The sequence below is a fragment of the Indicator indicator genome, chromosome 7 (genome assembly GCF_027791375.1).
Source record: "Indicator indicator isolate 239-I01 chromosome 7, UM_Iind_1.1, whole genome shotgun sequence".
NCBI classification, from domain to species: domain Eukaryota; kingdom Metazoa; phylum Chordata; class Aves; order Piciformes; family Indicatoridae; genus Indicator; species Indicator indicator.
This window is the reverse complement of record NC_072016.1, coordinates 24,188,928-24,202,662: the sequence shown is the minus strand read 5'-3', so window position 1 is coordinate 24,202,662 and position 13,735 is coordinate 24,188,928. Positions and strand designations below refer to the sequence as shown.

At 37.3% G+C, this 13,735-nt stretch overlaps 1 protein-coding gene across 1 annotated transcript in view; it reads right to left on the bottom strand.

Annotated features, from left to right (window-relative positions):
• Positions 1 to 4,391: 4,391 nt before the first annotated feature.
• The window catches only part of TSPAN14 (tetraspanin 14), a 32,421-nt gene continuing 23,077 nt past the window's right edge, over positions 4,392 to 13,735 (bottom strand). Inside the window, exons 4-9 of the mRNA XM_054382281.1 lie at positions 13,225 to 13,371; positions 12,169 to 12,339; positions 8,737 to 8,862; positions 6,807 to 6,851; positions 6,202 to 6,321; positions 4,392 to 4,463 (exon numbers count right to left, since the gene is read on the bottom strand). Of these exons, the coding sequence (XP_054238256.1) occupies positions 4,392 to 4,463; positions 6,202 to 6,321; positions 6,807 to 6,851; positions 8,737 to 8,862; positions 12,169 to 12,339; positions 13,225 to 13,371 (681 nt within the window). The remainder of the gene's footprint in view (positions 4,464 to 6,201; positions 6,322 to 6,806; positions 6,852 to 8,736; positions 8,863 to 12,168; positions 12,340 to 13,224; positions 13,372 to 13,735) is intronic.

Genomic DNA, 13,735 nt, shown 5'->3' with positions numbered 1-13,735 from the left:
TCTCCAGTATCAAAGTAAGAAATAGCTTCACACAATCTTGACTTCAGAATAGGATCTTGGGCTGTACCAAAACAAACACACACACATCAAACAGCCACATTCAAATTAAGTATTTCTTACCAGAAGTGATCCAGCCTTAACATTCTAGAATATCTAATTCTAGGTATTGCATTACTGTAATTTAGCCATTGCCTAATGATTAAATGTTTCTCTCACCTTATTCAAATTATGTTGTGATGCATACAAAAAACATTAAAATCAAAGGAGCAGAAACAAACCTATTTCTGCAACTCTCATCTTCAGATCTGGAAATCACTTCCTTTCTGTATTCTTAGTTTCTGCACTGTGTAGTTTCAGGAACATTGCTCAGACATGACAAACCATAGACTATGAAAATCACAAGAGCAGTAACTGTGGATAACAGCAAAGGACAAACAGAGATTTTAACTTTTTGGGTGTCCAGAGTAAATAAGTTAGCTAGACCATTCTACAGCTCTTGGCTTGTTCATGACTTTCCATTAACAATAGAGAGAAAAGCAGTGTTACTTATTTTCAGCAGCCCAGATTGAAACAAAAAAATAAAATTAAAAAAAAAAAAATCAGGAATTGGTTTCAGCAAAACATACAGGACCACTAGCAGTCCTTTATCATTTCTGTAGTTATCCATGAACTGCAGCCTCAGTAGCCAATTTTAATTTTGGAGAGGGAAAGATTAGTAACTGAAAGCAACAAATATTAAAAACCAAACTCCAGGAGTACAAAATATTAAATTTTATTTAATGAAATTTAAGACTTGAGGAAAAAAAAGAAAAAAATAGTACTAAAAGTCACTCAAAAAAGCCATCTCAAAAGAAGAGACAGAACTTCCCCTTCCACTGGATAGACAATGTTGAAGCTGAATGACAACCCACATGTGGTAAAGGGAAAGAAGAAGAAAGGATAAAATAGTGAGACAAAAACCAAGGCAATATTACATGTAAGTCAACTGTCATATCAATCTCAGTGGACTGTAGGTACAAGTCCATCATCATGGTACTCTTATCAGGAGCACCAAAAATAAAGATGCCTTTGGAAGAAATGTTCAGATTTTCAGGAGGTGACTGAAGCTCCTTTGGTCAATGCTTTTTTTTTTTTTCAATGCTTATATTCGATCTTCATGCACAGGGAAACTGTGTCCAAATGCAAGTGTAGTAAGAGAAACAAAAGGGCAGTTGCACTATTGAACACACTGACAAATGCTTTTTGAGGAACAAGTGATCATGCCAAGAAGTTTCCTTCTTTCAATCTAGTTATTCAAGTCTGATCTTATATTTGACATCCTCATTAAAAACCTGGTTTTCATTGTAGTGTTTGTTCAGTTGATCCAGATGCAACCCCTGAAATCTCAACATCAGCAATTTATCAAACCTCTCTTTGTGAGATCATGAACTAGCTTCTGCTTCAAAGCTTTAGAGGCAGGCTCACACCCAATTGTTGTTTTGCTGACAAGACTTACTTAAACCATAACCTAAATCTTTAGTCATGAAGTCGCTGGCAGGTCCACAGAGAAGATGCTAGATATAACTAAGTATATATTCCAAGTCTGAAATTACACTAGCCATGTGTACCGCCAACAGAGATGCACTTTAAAAAGCCTAGAGCCCCAAGGTTTTAAAAGTGATACTGGGTAAGCACAGAGAAGTCTATCCACAGTGAAAACAAATCACTCCATAGGATGAACTTATCCTCTTGAATTCCAAATAATTGAAGCATTGATACAAAGCTGGTGTCAATATGGCCAAAGCCAGTAAGAACAAACTGTAGAAAAACACCACTTCAATTAAACTGTTTTGCATATAAACACCACTGCACAAAGAAACCAAGTATTCTAAATTTCTTCAGGCAACTTGTAGACACTGGCATTGTGATCCATGATGCTGGGTCTTGTCAGCAGCTGATGTCAGTGCATGAACTCCATAGGAATCTTTGACACTTATGATTTCCGCCAACTGCTGAAATTACTTCCCAGCATTAGGAGGTGTGTCAAAAAGCGGAAACACACTCCCCAGACCAAATTTTCAATGCTATGTTTTATGAATAAAAAGTTACAAGTGAAAAGCATCCTTTTCCAGTTTTCCGTATGTCAGACTGTTAAACATAACCCCAAGAGTGAGCTGTTTGATGAAGTGTTACAAAGTTTCAAGCACCAGAGTTTAAAGCAAAGCTAGCTGGACACTGCTTTGCCCTTTGCAAAGAAGCAGTAACAGTAGCAAGTTTTTTGTTGCTCCAAATGGACTAGATTCAACAGAATACAGACCTCAAAAATCAAGGCTCTACAGAAGAAATGCCTCTTGCCCTTCCCTCAGTCACCTACTGCTATTGTTTCCTTATACATCAAAGCTCAAAAGGCCAAAAAAAAAAAAAAAAGCGCCACGCTGATTTTACTTTCAGGTTTTCAGATGAGTAATAGTAGACTGTTCTCTGCTAGTGTGAGGAAATCAGCCATACTCAGACAAGCTTCCTTTTCCTGTTGTGTTTCAGCCATTGGCCAGAAAAAGAACTATGAAAGCTGAACTGAAGTACACATGAGAAATACTGCATTGTCTGAAATGTTTCACAGATAAAAAGCTTGAAGGATGTCTGGCTAAATCAATACACACAAAAATTCTTATTGTTGATCAGCTTTTGTCAGTGAAATGTTGGTTAACACATGCATAACCAAAAAAAAAAAAAAAAGGACATTAGAGAGATTTTAAAATTTGGCTCTCCAAGAAAGCCATATACTTTGGAAATAGAAGTATTAAATTCTTCAGGCAGACTACATGTAGTAAAATATCATTATAAAAATATATAGTTTTCTAGAATTTACACGGTGTTAGGCACTGTAAATAAATCTGCTCTCCCTGAAAAAAACTGGTGTCACTGGAAGCAGTAAACAATGTTAGTTATATGGCCCACAGTAAAACTGACAGCTATAGCTACTTCCATGAACTTTTCAGTCACACATTTCTATCTTAAAGCTAAAATTACTATGCTAAAGTCTTTAAGATAACACCGTAACTCTTACTGAAGTACAGATCTGTCTACTGCACCTTCCAAGAAGGGAGGACAGGAAGATGAGATTTTAATTTTCTTCTGATAAAAAAAGAAATGCAAGTCAGCAGCAGTAGGTCAGTTAATTATAAAGAAATTCTGGTTCAATGTATTTTTGTGTTGGCATCTGAACCATGCATCAGAATATACACAGATCTGATGATTTAATAGCTTTACAGAAGATTTAAAAATTCAACAACTCTTTCACTAAATGTGTATTTCCTCATAAAAAAAGGATTTCTGTAAAAAATCAATGCTGATTTTAAATGTTTAGCATCAGTCCTGATATTAGCAGTTTATGAAGATGGTGAATACAGCAGTTATGACCAACTAGGAAAAAAGCAAAAACCATCACTGGCTACCAGAGCATGCTTGCCAGCTACTGAAACAAGCTGCATTTTGAAATTCCTGCAGACATCACTTTTAAAAGATATTACTGATCAATAAAAAGCTCAACATTTTAAAGGTTTTTTTTCTATAAATAAAGAATATCTGATTTTTTTTGGACTGGAAACAGCATCAGGGATTCACACCCTCTTGCCTGAAATTGGATATTTCTAACATATAATGCTACAGATAGTCAGATTATTCCCCTCTTGAGAAAAGGCTTGCACTTTCAAAACAGCTTGGGCTACTCAAGCTCTGATGCTGAGCACAAGTTCCTGCTCCTCAGACATCCACATTACTCCCAGTCAAACACAGATACGTTTAATTTCTGCACAACTGAAAATCAACTGAAGAAATAGACAATTTGTGGCTTCTTTTTTTTACAACTTCCAATACCATGATGGATATGGTTGCTGGGTATCTTGCTAAAAAAAAAAAAAATGACTGAGTCTACAGCATAGATGAAAACAAATTTGAAGATCCTGGGGAAAAAAAAAAAAAAAAAATCAACATGCCTTCTGTAAAGATTACATTTTGAAAATCATGACAGTTGGGAGTGAAAAATAGAACAGTCTTCATGGTAATCCTTCAAGGAAAGGGTTTACAGCAGTTTCATGTCTCCTTGCTACATTCTTTGAAATCTGTTCTATCAATGTCTTCTGAAGTTCCATTTCTTCCTCAGAGACCAGCACTGGTGCACTGAGATGTCTCAAAAGACAACAGGTAGACGTGTGGTGGAGGGTGGGTTAGGGGCTGAGTGCACACATGTGGCTATTCCTTTTGTACCAGCTTTAAACAAAAAGCATGAGGAAGGTAAAATCCAGGTCAGGCTTTCACTAACAGAGTATTTGACTGTCTGTACGTTTCTTCCATCTTGGTGTCCCATCAGTAACTGTACAATACTTTCTTGCAGCATGTGTCTGCTTTTATGTTCAGAAGGCATTACCTGCCTTTACAGCTTCAATATCAGAAATCAATGTCCTGGCTAAGAAAATCCCAAAAATCTGAAAAGAGAAAAAAGCAAGCCATTTGTGAGATGAAACACTTGTAATTTACCAGTCTGCAGAAGATTTTTAAAAGTTAAAACCTATTACCATTAGTCATCATTGCAGAAAGGGAATCTATTTTTTGTATGCTCTTACCACATTGTAATGATGTCAGCACAACTACTTTTGTGGATAAAGACACACATTCACAAAGTGACTGCAGGTTCAGATATAACTTCATAGCCAGGATCATCTGGCAAAGCATGCCTATTACTAAAAAGTAGTAAAGGCAGCAAAATCTTACAGGAAATATAAAACTTTCACGTAACATTTCAGGAGCATTCAAAATAATAAGTTCCTACATGGCACAGAGCTGGAAGAAATCCACTTAGCCAAGTTCGAGTCTTATAATACACCTATTGCTAAAGTTTCAAATCAGACATTTTCATTCATTCCACAACTCTGGATAACGCAGTCGATTTTCTGATCAGAATGTGCAAAACTACCTGTACTAAAATTAAATCCTTATCACAAACAGTAGTGAGAGAAGTTCCAGGTTATTCTGAGACATTTAAATTTGAAATGTTAATGTTCACTCAAGTTCTTGGGGAAATCCCCCTTTACAAATGGAAGATAAATTGATAACAACACATTTCCTGAAACATCTTAGGAAAACAACAAAGGACTGGGGTGAAGTTTTTGGAAAATATGGAAGAATTGTTTTAGAAGTAGTCCGATTATGCCTAACTCTCAGCCTCACCATGAAATACTTTAACACAGAAGAAAGACCCAGTTTGAAAATACAAGTGACTGAACAGTAACATCAAATTGTTGAGTCAACAAACTGCCAAAAGATCAGACTTCATATGTTTACCATCTTGCTAACTGATGATATTCTCAGGATACTCCCACTTGAAGCCATGAAAGCACTACAACTTTGTAGTTCTAAAGTATCAAAAAGCCAAGCAGAGGGCAGTACTGTCATAGCCAGCACTTCATGCTCAGCTACTTTCAGTTAAACAGAAAATACATTTTGTAGTAGATTTACAATTTATTATTTCTCACCAAAGTGAAGAAGTATCATAGCTAAGAAATTTAGGTAAGCTTAAACACATGCCACAATGAAAGCAGGATCCACCTTGAAAAAAGTAATTCAACATGTTTCACTGAGAATTTTTATTCTTTGATGTACCAAGCACCAACAAGGTACTGGAAGCCATAGCAATTCCATCTGGTTGTGATAATACCACATTTGCAACCTGTTCATCGATTTCCCCGCTCTTCTCTTCTCAACCTTTTTTCTGCAGTATGCTACACTTCACTCAAGGCCTGCTGACTGGCAACTTCAGCTCGAAAGACAGAATTTTAGTCATTTCACATATATGTGATGTACAGCCTTCTGGCTGTAAGTCAGATCTACTGGAGTAGATGACCAGAAAATCATCTTCTTCATGGCACATTGAGCTGTAAGTAATATTATTGTATCATATTACTTTATATTAGCATATTGCAACAGTAATTCATCATTGTAATTCTATACTGAATGTTTAATTGTTTTGGATTTTTATAATGACCTTCACTTCTCTGAGGAACATAATTTCAGCCTAATCAAATTAGTTTATATCTGATATTTTCACTCCAAGTCCCCAGCCCTAAAATTAAATATAATCCACCTCTCTCTATAACTACTCTTCCAACAGTTCTGTATCTGAAAACCAGAAATGTTTTTCAAAGTAATAGAACAAAAACAACTAACCTGTAGCAATGAGATAGCTATGAAGACACCTGCAACAATGTAGATATTTTTGGGTAACCAAGCTTCAAGAGCAACAATACATCCTTTGACAAAAATCTGATCATCCCATTCACTCTTGCTCTGAATGTAAAAAGGAAAAATAATATTATTTTTTTGTTTAAGTTTATTATAAGATCAATCACCTGATATAGCTAAATTAATGTCAATTATGCAGTAATGTTTTCAATCAGACCACAGAAATACCTGTATGCCCAGATTAAATCAGGACAGGTCAGACACTAATGCATCCTCCTCTGCCAGTCCTGTTACTACAATACTTTAGAATCAGCAGATAATACAATTTAGGCTATTAAACCTGAACATTGAAAGGTACATTTGAAATGCATGTCCTACCCCTTCTTTAAACACACCTTTCCCTTTCTCTGTTTTTTCCATCCTACTGCAGTACAAGCTTAAACAACGGAAAATCTTTACCACATTCTACTTGCAGTATGATGTAGCACAATGTTAGTTCCTATAATTAAGCTGACACCCATCAGCAATTCCACCACTTTTTGCCTATGCAAGCACAGAACAAGATAAACAAGAAGATCACAGCACCTTACCTTCTTTCTGATGTCATAGCCACACTGTGTATTCACAACCTTTTGCTGCAAAGCAAAAAAAGATTTAACACCAATCAATTGAATTCTACTCACATCTGTTCAATGGAAATTTCGGTCTTTTAGATACACAAACAAATCAGGACTGACAATTAAGCAAAGCACTAACAGAACACACACACATACACAAAGTAATGACCAAGCAGCAGTATACACTAGCAGGAAAACATCTTCCAACTAGAAATCCCAGCTTCTTCTATTGCTTGGCTTTCAACTAGCAAGGCCTTTTTAACAAAGCATAGCAACTATACTCCCAGCATACAGGTAAAACAACCACGTTTCCAAGATCAGTTTCACACTAGCTGTTTCACATAACACCTAAACACTGATATACCATGTTGACTTATTTATTACTTTTATTTATTGACTGCAATGGAAAAATATGCCTTACAACTCCATCATCTGAAGTGACATACAACTTGCTATCCCAATCAGACCAACTGACATCTGTGAACTACTCGAGCCCCCTCAGTTGATATTTCAAACTCTCATATACAACCCAGCTCCAAGATACACAGTCTTGAAAACAAAACACTCCAGTTTCAAATCCCAAGTAGGAAGATCACGACCTTCCAGATCACAACCACATACAACCCAATGACAGTATTTACCTCTGTATGAGACTTACAAAAACATATATGTGTATTATGGAGTTATACTACAATTTACACAATTACATTGCACATTATATCAGAATCATAGAATCAACAAGGTTGGAAAAGACCTTAGAGATCACCCAGTCCAACCTATCACCCAGCACCTCATGACTAACTAAACCATGGCTTCAAGTGCCACATCCAATCCTTTTTTGAACATCTCCAGGGATGGTGACTCCACCACCTCCCTGGGCAGGACATTCCCATGGCAAATCACTCTGCGAAGAACTTGCTCCTCACCTCGAGCTTAAACTTCCCCTAGTGCAGCTTGAGACTGTGTGCTCTTGTCCTGGTGCTGGTTGCCTGGGAGAAGGGACCAACCCCCACCTGTCTACAACCTCCTTTCAGGTAGTTCTAGAGAGCAATAAGGTCACCCCTGAGCCTCCCCCTCTTCTCCAAGCTAAACAGCCCCAGCTCCCTCAGCCTCTCCTCACAGGGCTTGTGCCCTATGAACTCTTAGGAGTAGATGAAATACAATTTTTTTTTTAATTTACTTATGCTTCATTAAATATAGCAACAATAAAGATGCAGTGGAATATTACTGCTCCAAATTAAAGTAGGAAAAAAGTAATATTCTGAACATGGAATATTTCCCTCACAAAGACTTTCTTGGCTGATTTCCAAGACAATGAAAAGCCTTAATATGCCTTAGCAGTGGCTATCTGGTCTGCATAAGGATTGCTGGATTGATTTTGAGCTGTAACCTTGTAAATATTCCCACTAGTATTATAAAGCATTACATTCTAAGTCTTGTCTCCATATTTGGGCTTCCACCAGAAGAGTCAGATTCCTAACATTTAGTAATTAGATCTTAGCAGTAAGTACCTAAAGCTCACCAAAACCAGTCTTAACTTGGACAAACACACTGCTCAGTGCTCTCAGGTCCTCACAAACTAGATAGTAGAGGCCATAAATTCAGGGAAACAATTCAGTGGGGAAAAAAAAAAAAAAAACATTTTAGCCACCAGCCACTGCAGACTCAAGCCATATAAAAACAGCCTGGTGGCAGCATATTTTCAGGTGCATAATAGGTTGCCACACTTAGACTCTAGAAAAGATGGAATAGAAACATGAAAAGGATTTGCCTGGTCAAAAGTAATTTTTGATCATTTAGAAGACCTTTTAGGGACCTAGTCCTCACACTTTATTCAGGAAGTGCTTCTTTTCATAATTCCCCAACAACATCAGAACAACACAAAGCCAGGAAAACAACTTACAGCAGGATCAGGTATACAACAGGAAAAAGGAACGCCACACTTCTCACGACTTTTGCTTTCACTGCTGCAATTAAAGTATATGTTGAAGTCCCAGTCTTCTGGACCTTGGGCACCACAGCAATGGTTCTGCAACAGATAAACACTTAGTAAATGGAGATATTTTAGAGACAATTTATCCACTGAATGAACTCTCTGGAATCCATTCATCATCTTCACTTTCTCCTTGGCCGTGCTGAAACTGATTCAGAGTACAAAATGAATAATCAATATTGCAGCATTGGGCACAATATTCTGGAAACGGGTGTCATCAAGACAAGCAATCCCATAAAAATTATGGTTTTAGACATCATTTCTAGATGCAATCAGTATGTATCTGTAAATGGTGCAACAAAACAGTTTATGTAAATGCTTTGTACCACATTATTTCCTAGTCAACCTAATCCAGAAAACCTATGGAAAAAGCTTCTTTGTATTTGTGACTCCATCCTTAAATATTCAGGAATCAACAAGTTTTCTTCTGCCTGTTTACTCTGAAAAGTAGATCCAAACATTTGTGGACACACATCCTTTCTTTTAAAGGATAACATTTCCATATCTAAATGAATTGACTGGTGAAGTCTTACTAGCTCAAAGGTCAGTCAGATCTAGAAGTATTTCACAGAAGTTTCTTGACCTAAACAGTGTAACATAACTACCATAATTGCAGGTTGGGAAAATCTCAGCATTTCAAGGATTGTTCCTGCATCTAATGAAAGCTAGTTTCTTAAGTTACACTTTGCACTTATGTGATGGTTTGAAACTGTCTTTTTAATTTTTCCTTGCAAAGTTCAGAACAGAGAAAGTGAAAGAATGTAAATAAGTCACTATTGGGTGTAAGAAAGCAAAATACTGATTGTTCTAAACACTTCCATTGGATAGATAGAAATGTTTAAGAACTATTACCCAAAACAAAGTAGGCACTCTGCACATTCTGCGTTCGGCAGTGGGGGCAGTTGCTGGGCTGTCTGGCTGCTGTTTCTTCTTCTCTTCTGGCTGAAGATAACACACTGACCTTGGCAGCTAAGTTAACAACTTTCTGCTTAACTAACTCTGCTTCTCTGTCCAGGGGGGTCTGGGGGGGAAGCTCCTGGGAGAGGGAGGCCCCTTTGGGAGGGTCCCCTTGGGGGGAAGCAAAGGGAGATCAATTGTGCTTTTTCTGTTGATTGTATATATTTGTGAATGTTGTGAATTTTGTATATTTGTACATATTCATTGCATTTCATTGTAGATTTTAGACTCTGCTTGTAAATACAGCTTTTCATTTGCTTCCAGACTGAGCTAGCCTGGTTATTGTCGGTGGGGGGGGGAATTTCAGCTCACACCGACACAACTTACTGGCCTAAATATTTAAGGGCACAAATCTTTATCTATAATTTTAGTACTTGAAATGTTGTACCTAGTGAAGTTCCATCCTCTTGGAATACCTCTAGCATCTCTCTTTTAGTCAGTGCCTGCCTTCACAAAACTTTAAGTCAGTAAATAGATTTGTAAGTTATCAAGTTGTGACAGACAGATGCTTACATATACATATAGTTTGCAAAAGAAATACTAAGCAGACCTGCACAGAATAGTCAGAATAAACAACCACATAGAAAAGAATTATGTCAAGTCACCTATACCTTTACTGTGAAAAAAGAAAATGACATTCATCTGCTCCTTCTAGCCCTTCCTTCCCGCAAACATATACATATTTGTCAAAAACAAAAAAACACCACAGCAAAAAAAAAACCAAACGCACCAAATCACAAAGCTAAAAAAACAACCACACAAAAAAAAAACCCCAAAAAAACCCCAAAGAACAAATCAAAAAGCCACAAAACCAGACAACCAATAACAAAACCAACTGAACTACACTAAACATGTTAATGTACATCAGTAATGTACAGGCTATGAGGTCATTTACAGACCTGAAAGTAATAAAATCATCCAGAGTAAGGAGATGCCTGCAAAAAAACTCTCAGGGTCCCAAGGCATACACTGAGAACAGAGCAAGTCAGCCTAAGGTGCATGGCTCCTTAGAAGACTGACTTCCGTGAAGCATTTGAACACACTGCTGCACCTTGTTGCTCAATCCTTGCAGAAGTACACTTGCTAATACACACTTCATACTTCCCCTCCATTCTCAGGACATTGAGTAATGGATCAACAGAGCAATTCAAAGACTTTTCTGGTCTTTCCTTTTTCAAGTTTCTGATTTTGTTAATATGGCTTGTGAACTCCTTTTAGCTTACTAAGTCTTTCGTTTTCCTACAAAAGTATTTAGCTGGAAAAAAAACCCTGTAAATCAGCTTAACATGTTAAGAGTGGCTGACTGCAGTGAAACCAGATAAACAGAAAGAATAAAAAAACTGAGCTGACAATATTGAAATAATTACTGGTTTTGATCGTGGTCAGGAGGATCCTTACCTTACAACATTCCCTTAGCACCAAAACCTAAAGCAAACCTCCACTGAAATCCACCCAGGCAGCTTAGTCAGAGAATGTTTCCATAATGAATGCACATAACAGTGAATGAACATGACCGGTAAGTTGCTGGTAGTGTACAGCTAATCAGGCTGGTATCCACTGCAAAAAGTGATTTTCCATCAAACTGAGCTGCGAGGAGATTTCTAAACAAGATCCTCTAGAAGATGGAAGACAGGAAAAATAACCTTCTTTCATAAAGAGGAAAATATTACATAACACACAAACATTTTACCTCTTCAAGGAAGTACTCACATATATACTCTGTCCCTCTCCTTTTAGCCACACACAAATAAATAAAACCAGAAGAGCTATCCTCACTGGGTACAGCCTAGGCACGACGACAAAAGCATTTAATTGAAGGAAAGCCTCCAGGTCCTTACTAGGCCTTGTCATTTGCTGGTGGACATCACTGTCTTCACATGACCAAACAGGACCACAGGAGCTGTTTCAGCCTTCTGTGACAAATGCCTGGCTAGAGACCAGTTTTTCCAAGTTAACAAAAATGCTCATTTGCTTAAAGATGAGGTTCATCTTGGAAGATAAAAGATACTGTGATACATCCGCATACAAGACTGCAGACTACCAGTTCCACTGCACAACTTCAAGATAAAGAATTTTTTTTTTTTTGCTCCTTATTTCTCACTTGAACTGGTGCAACACTGATCAGAACAGGAAAGCAAGTCAAGAAAGCCAAGACAGATGGATACTTGGCAGACCTTCTACATTTGCAGTTAGAACAGTACTGTACCTCAGAATATCTTGCTTCCCTCATGTATTCAATGCAGAAAGAGCAAGCCAGCACATCTGTAGCATGCCACTATGAGCCACAGAATAGGATAAGTTAAAAAAAAACAAAAAACAAAAAAACTTCCAGATTTGCATCTTCCCCTAGAATGCATGAAAAAAAGTGACAGGATATAAACTTACAATTTTCTGTAGCGAATCAATGAGGTTCTGGAGGTCAATATCATCTCGGTAGGACTTAATGTTATTCTCAAAGAATTCCTTGACCCTATCCCTCACCCAGTCCTGGAACAGGAAAGCCAGAACTGCCACTGCCAGCTCCAGCAGGAATATAAACACAATAGCTCCACAGAACTGTAAAAAAAGAAAAAGAAAAAAAAAAGTCATCCCAAATTAGAAAGTACCCATTCATACTGCATATCTTATGCTGACTCCACCAGAAAGGCACAGAGAATTATCTTGGAATTCTTCCTTGGTACATATACCATGAGAACACAGCCTGTTAAATGAGAATACAATGCACAGACACTCCCAAGAGGCAGAGTTACCTTTTTGTTGTGGTCACCTGACCTCAACAGCAAAATGAGAACTGTAACACAGCTATTACACACAGCAGCAAAAATTTTAATAAATGAGAATTTACAAAACACAGGGCTAAAGTAATCTTGGTGTTACTTCCTGTGTTGTTTCCAGTTTGGGTTTTTTTTTCTTTGGTTGGTTGGTTTTAGGTTTTTGTTTGTTTGTTTGATTTGGGTTATTTTTTTTTGGTCCAGATTTCCAGATCTAAAACAAAGAAACCTCAGTATAAAAATTTCAGTCACTGAAATTCCCAAGTTTTGCCCATTAAACCTTTAGAAGTTTTTAAGGGATTCTGTTCTCCCTAAGCCACTGCCTATCTCCCCTCAGTAATTTCTAACTGATTAAATGTGTTCCAGACCATCATATTTTGTGATATTACATACGCACTGTTAGATTCTGGTATATACACTATAAGCAACATTGCTGTACAGCAGAAAGAATGAAAAAGGCAAGAAATGTTTCCCAGAAATGGGAAAATACACATAATGTTTGAACCTACACTGCTTTTAATATCTTTCCTTAAGAGGCCCATCAGGGGATGAAGTTCACCATATATACTAACAAAGCAAATGCTACAAATGAATTCTCTGGGTTTGCTATTAGTTCTTTACCCATCATTCCCATGGCATAAAAAGTCATTCCTATGATGATGCTACTTACAAACTTCAGAAGGCAGATATTCTCTCTCAGTGCTCCAACACAACCAGCAAATCCTAAAGTAAACATCACTATTCCCACCACCAGGACAAGCACCACTGGGTCCAGACCATGAAGACCAGTCACTTTTGTCAGATCAGACAGTACACCCTGCAAGGAAAAACAGGATAAGAGAATAACATGACCACTATAGGCATGTTTTTCATTTAACTTTCCTTCTGGACATTTCCTAATTTCAACATGATTCCAAATGAATTGGTTGCAAACCCTTGAGCTTGCCAACAGCAGCCCATGCTGTCTTGTTAGAAAATGGTTAATGACAATTCACCCTTGCAGAGGAAGTATTAATGCTAGTAATGCTTTTAGTAAGTAAATCCACTGCAGTCAACTTCTCAGATGACATTCTCCTAGGTGTATTTGCCTAACAGGCTTCCACAAGATGGTGCCAAAACCTCGATATGGAACTAAAGGAATATTCAGTGATAAAGACAAAAGAATTAATGCTTTATATTAT